This window comes from Brassica oleracea, chromosome C8 (assembly GCF_000695525.1).
Source record: "Brassica oleracea var. oleracea cultivar TO1000 chromosome C8, BOL, whole genome shotgun sequence".
Classification (NCBI taxonomy): Eukaryota; Viridiplantae; Streptophyta; class Magnoliopsida; order Brassicales; family Brassicaceae; genus Brassica; species Brassica oleracea.
Genome location: NC_027755.1, coordinates 37,100,994 through 37,107,061, shown reverse-complemented (window position 1 = coordinate 37,107,061; position 6,068 = coordinate 37,100,994). Strand labels below are relative to the sequence as shown.

Below are 6,068 nucleotides of genomic sequence, written 5' to 3'. Positions count from 1 at the left end.
TTTTTTTTTTTTTTTTTTTTTTTGAAACAAATTTAAATATCTTAACTACGTCTCGTTTTTGTGGGTAAACATTCTAATTAATAGCAGAAACAGTTCACAGGTCTGTCTTACACTGATGGGTTGCTTCTGGTTCTCACGCCACAAGAGTGGAGGAAAGCCTTCAGAAGTTGATGGAGGTACATATATACATGATCTATGGGTTCTTGAATTATAAGGATTACTACTTTATGGTGGTTTCCTCTAACTTAGTGTGTATATATGCAAACAGAACTTTCAGTGTCAGACAAGGTAAAGATTTACAAATACAAAGAGATTCGTCAGGCTACAGATGATTTCAGTCCCATCAATAAAATCGGAGAAGGAGGTTTTGGTCCTGTATACAAGGTAAATGATAAAAAAAGATCATTTGCTTATATTTGCTTACTCTTCTTTTTTCAAATGCTCTCTTCATCTTCTTAACTCTCTGGGGGAACAAAATTTTGATGAGTAGGGTTGTCTTAGAGACGGAAAGGTGGCAGCTATCAAAGTCCTGTCGGCTGAATCAAGACAAGGCGTTAGAGAGTTCTTGACTGAGATCAATGTTATATCAGAGATACAGCATGGGAATCTGGTCAAGTTATATGGATGCTGCGTGGAGGGGAATCACAGGATCCTTGTTTACAATTATCTCGAGAACAATAGCCTTGACAAGACGCTTCTAGGTGATTCTCGTAGTCTATGGGGGTTGTAATGTCACTTCTAAGTTCTAACCGAATGAATGTTTTTTTTTTTCAGTTGGGGGCTACACTCAGAGTGGAATAAAGTTTGATTGGAGTACACGGGCCAACATTTGCATTGGTGTTGCTAAAGGTCTTTCCTTTCTTCATGAAGAAGTAACACCACACATAGTTCATAGAGATATCAAGGCAAGCAACATTTTACTTGACAGAGACTTGTCCCCCAAGATATCTGATTTTGGACTCGCTAGGCTTATGCCACCGAACATGACTCATGTCAGCACTCGTGTCGCCGGTACACTGTGAGTTCCAAAATGTTTATATTTCCATTTTCTTCTTATTCTCGCTGAAAATTGCAGGTCTTAACATGTGTTCACATTTGTTATAGTGGTTACTTAGCGCCAGAGTATGCGGTTAGGGGACAGTTGACACGTAAAGCCGATATATACAGCTTTGGTGTCCTTCTTATGGAGATAGTCAGTGGACGAAGTAACAAAAACACACGGTTACCCACAGAATATGAATATCTTCTAGAAAGAGTAAGCTCTTTTTTATCTGGTCTAGTTCGCAATGTCTAAGCTCTTACTTTGAGGGATAACATTGTCTTGTATTCCACAGGCTTGGAAACTTTATGAGCGGAATGAGCTAGTGGATCTTGTTGATACAGGGTTAGACGGACTCTTTGACGTAGGGGAAGCTTGCCGGTACCTAAAAGTAGGTCTTTTGTGCACGCAAGACAGTCCTAAGCTAAGGCCAAAGATGTCCACAGTGGTGAAGTTGTTAACGGGGGTGAGGAATATAGACAACAAGAAAATAACAAGGCCGGGTTTGATATCTGATTTTATGGACTTGAAAGTGAGAGAACCGGTCGAGACAAAGGCAGAGGAAGTGAACAGACACAACTACACAAACCCTTCTTCTTATAATGTCTCGTCTAGCTCCGGGACTGGAGAGAACTCAAATGCTTACTCATCAGGGGGTTCATCAGCTAATCCCGCTTGTTCATTCAGCATTAACGTTTAGAAAAGAATATAGTTTTTTTTTTCTGTTTTGTTTTTGAGAAATAAATAGGAGAAAAAGTGTGATGTCTCTGTGTGTCTCATCATCATCTTCTTCTTTTTCTTGGATTCAAACAGGGTTTTCTGTTAGATTATGCCTCATTGTTGTTAAAGTTATCTTCACTTGCAATTTGCAAACAAAGATTTGAGTGTATATATATAAGTTTGAAATTGAACCTGATTCGAGTGTATGTATATTATACTCTTTCAGATTCACGAAGATTAAAGTTTTATAGTTTTTTTTTTTGATAATCCGTCTGGCCACTGGCGCCAGCCACATGGATGGTTAAACCTGACTTGGCGCGGATTCGGACCCACAGCACACCCACCACTTCAAGCGCACCTCAAGTGACATTTGGGACGCCATGCCCCACCCAACCACACCGACAATACCAAAAACAACTAGTCTTATGCATAATTTATAAAAATATTATTAGTAATTGTGTTAATTAATATGAATAAAATGGTAAATAAAAAATAACTGAAAACATAAATTACTATCTTTATGAAACAAATAAAAATTTCAAGATTACTATTTTCATAGAACGGATGAAGTATAAGATTTGACGGTTCTACTTGCATTACATTTACTTCTATGAAGATTTATGCATGGTTCCATAAAGATATTTAGTTATGTAAGTTTTTCAAACATTTCCAAATTCCGCTTTATAATTTATTCCAAAATAAAGTTTGGAGTAAAAAAATGCTCCATTCATATGGAGTAGAAAATGGATATATTCCATAAATAGAGTATTTTTTTTGTTCACTATTCTATTTTCACTCTAATAATGTAGTAGGATTTGTGTAAAATTAATTCCATTATGAATTTTTACATTAGAGATATTATTAATTCGTTACTCGAAACTCAGATCAAGTGTAAAATCATTAATTATATTTTCATCAAATTAGTAAAAGGGCTTCCACATAATATAAAGTTATGATTCAATCGAGTCTACTCTAGTTTATAGCCCACCCAAAGAAAAAAATCAGAGCAAGTAAAAACTGGAAAAAAAATTATAATAAATCTGTCATTACTAGATACTCTCTCAATTTCAATTTAGTTGCCGTTGTGAAGTAATTTTTTTGTTTCAAAAAAATATTCTTAAAATTTCAATGAAAAAATTATTAACAATATTTTTAATTAATTTTTATTGGTTGAAATATGATTATGATGTTTTAAGGTCATAATGATGTTTTTATTTTAAAGTCCGGTAAAAATTAACATAATATAGATAATGATGTTTTTATTTTAAAAATATGTAAAATTGAATGTTTTTTTTGTGTAAACCTAAAACACAATTAAAATGAAATGGAGGGACTATACGATAAGTTACACCGGAAATATAGGAACCTAGATTCGAAGAAATCACATAAAAAATCCATTTTTAGGTCACATCACCAGACTTCATTGTGCGTTGTGGAGAATCAGTCATCGTAATCACCAGTAACCTTTTGGTGTCCGTGTGATCTCGTGTGGTAGATTTTTATTTAGCTCCGAAACCAACAAAGATGGTTCACGACAAGTTTCGTAATCAGCAGAGATGGCTCTTGTTTCTACTTCATGCACGGACCTGCAAACGTCCAGGAGTGAAGTGCCAGGGGGGAAATTGCGTTACTGTTCAGAAGCTACTGAGTCACATGAACAGTTGTGTAGAGCCTCAGTGTTTGTATCCTCGTTGTCATCGCACAAAGTCGTTGATTAGCCACTATACAAACTGCAAGGATCTTCGGTGCCCCGTCTGTGTACCAGTGAGGACATACCGTAAGCAACAAGCTAATGAGCGTGCTTACGGTATCAAAAGCAGTAAAGTGGACAAAGCTCGAGTATCAAACGACTCAGTACGGGCCTCTGCTGGAGCTGGTTCTGGTGCTCCTCATTGTGCTGATACTTCCGATAACTTGAAACTCCGAGAGGACATGAGAACGCTTGTGTAAGCCTTGCTTCTTCCCACCATATTGCATTACTTTGAGTTCATGTTGTATGCTGGGCTGAGATTAATGATCAAACCTGCCTGTTATAAATTCTTTTAGTTTTCGAGATTTTTTTTGGTTATAACTTCATGGGGGACTATTTCTAATTGACCCCATTGATCTTCCAAGTGTTCCACTTTTAACATGTTACATTTACATGAACCTAGTAGTATTAAAAAATATTTTTACAAATTTGAGAACTTCTTTCTATGTAAATTATTTTAAAAAAATTTGTGACTAAAGACCAATGTTTCAGTTGGTTATGCTCAGGACAACCGCTGAATGAACCAGCCTTCAACTTTTAGTTTACACCATTTGTGTCTGTCTGTCTACCATGTCACGTATGTCTCGTTAGTATGGTCTCAATGTGGGCTAGGGACATGATCCAACTGATTACTGTCTTGGCTGCATTACTGATATTTTCTTTTATGCTTAATTACTGCTAAATTTAGTATTCTATTCCCTTTAGATTTTCTTGATAGTTACTTCGTGGTGGGCTGTTTTTAACTGAGTCTCCTTGATCTTCAAGAGTACACGCGAAACCTTTTGTAAAGCCTTCAACATTTTAGCTACACTGGTTCTTCTTGCACCGATTTCACTGTCAGTTAATTATCTCAATCTGAGCTAGGAATGGTTGAACTTATTTTTGACTTTTTGGATACGTAACCTGCATGTCGGCTCTGTTTTTATTTTCCTCGATTCCAACTATGTCACGTTGGTGTTTTTTTATCGTTGACTAATTATCTTTCCCTTGGTATATCCTTGAGAATTCATTAACGAGGGATTCTCTTCTTACTGATTTTTCCAGCCTCAGCGAGGTACAGAAACAGAATCCACGTGCAGCTGATGATGCATCAAAGGTAAGTATCTAACACAAAGGTATTTACACAACTTTGATTTACTAAGGCATTCCAACTAAACAAGACTGTCTGAAGCTTTATTAGCTGCATGCTCTCACTTTAAAAGATCTTTCTCTCGTTTGTGACACTTAATTTTATAACTTCAAATTTACAGGAGGCTTACACTAACCCATCAACCCTCGTTTCTCGTTGGTCAAGCTTAAGAAAAAGGATGAAATTGAATGATTACAATCTGATTCAGCAAAATGCCAACTCTTCTGCACCTGGGACAATGATAACAACCGCTCCTGAAGTTTATGCTGAGACCACGATGGTACGTGATCATAATAGACCTATATATAATAATCGCTCATAATCTTAAAACTAAGAGACGACTATTTGTTGTTTTATGCAGGAGATAGAGAAGGTTCCTGAGAACATAGATCAGTTGGAGATAGAGGTGGCAGAAATTCTGATGTCCCTGAGGGTTTATCGCTGAAACATGATCCGAATGTTTTTTAATTACTTCTGTTACAAGTAATGATGAAATCATATAAGTGTAATTCCATGCTTCAGTATTTACATTTGCTACCGCATTGCTTGTAAGATCGTACGTACCAATGGTGACACGGGTTATAATTTGTTTCCGGTTTGATCTTTGAATATTTTTCAGGGTTTCGAGTATTTTTTGGCTCTCCGGATACTTCAGGTCTTTTTCCGGTCTTAAATATCTGAACCGACCTGAACACAAAATATACTTAAAAGTTACATGTATTTTAACTGTAGATTAGAACCATTTTATAAGGAAATGACTCATATCCGAACCAAAAACTTCTAAATATCTAGTTGGTCCTCAATGTCTAGGACTCGAAGGATCCGAACTCGATAAGTTTGTAAAAAATGCTCCATTCCTATGAAGTAGAAAATGGATTTATTCTATAAATAGAGTAATCGTTTTATTTTTACATTATTTAATTTTTCACTCTAACAATATAGTAGGATTTGTGTAAACTTAATTTCATTATGGAGTTTTACATTGGAGATAATATTAGCTCGTTACTCCAAACTCATATCAAGTGTAGAATCATTAATTATCTTTTCATCAAATTAGTAAGGGGGCTTCCACAGAATATGAAGTTATGATTCAATGGAGCTGCTACTGGAGTCTAGAGCCCACACAAAGAAAAAAATCAGAGCAAGTAAAAAAACTGAAAACAAAAAATTTATAATAAATCTTTCACTTACCAAATACTCTTTCCGTTTCAGTTTACAATAAAATTTCGTTTCAAAATAAATCGTTTTAGGATTTCAATGTAAAATTTATTAATAATATTCTTCAGTTTATTTATTTTTCTATTAGTTGAAATATGTTTAGGTATATAAGTAAATATATTTTTATTTTGAAAATATGCAAAATTAAATGTGTTCTTAATGTAAATCTAAAACAACAATTAAAATGAAATAAGAGAATAAGATATAAGTTT

The 6,068-nt window shown here is 35.1% G+C and overlaps 2 protein-coding genes across 2 annotated transcripts in view; both read left to right on the top strand.

Annotated features, from left to right (window-relative positions):
- LOC106310457 (putative serine/threonine-protein kinase) overlaps positions 1–1,888 on the top strand; it is a 2,550-nt gene extending 662 nt beyond the window's left edge. The window contains exons 2-7 of the mRNA XM_013747690.1: positions 94–176; positions 269–384; positions 491–701; positions 775–1,018; positions 1,105–1,255; positions 1,335–1,888. Of these exons, the coding sequence (XP_013603144.1) occupies positions 116–176; positions 269–384; positions 491–701; positions 775–1,018; positions 1,105–1,255; positions 1,335–1,739 (1,188 nt within the window). The 5' untranslated portion in view covers positions 94–115 and the 3' untranslated portion in view covers positions 1,740–1,888. The remainder of the gene's footprint in view (positions 1–93; positions 177–268; positions 385–490; positions 702–774; positions 1,019–1,104; positions 1,256–1,334) is intronic.
- Positions 1,889–3,199: 1,311 nt separating this feature from the next.
- On the top strand, positions 3,200–5,083 carry LOC106309321 (histone acetyltransferase HAC12-like). The gene is made up of 4 exons (XM_013746358.1): positions 3,200–3,705; positions 4,554–4,605; positions 4,760–4,918; positions 5,000–5,083. Exons 1-4 carry the CDS (start codon positions 3,284–3,286, stop codon positions 5,081–5,083), a joined length of 717 nt encoding a protein of 238 aa, XP_013601812.1. The 5' UTR covers positions 3,200–3,283.
- The last annotated feature ends 985 nt before the right edge of the window (positions 5,084–6,068 follow it).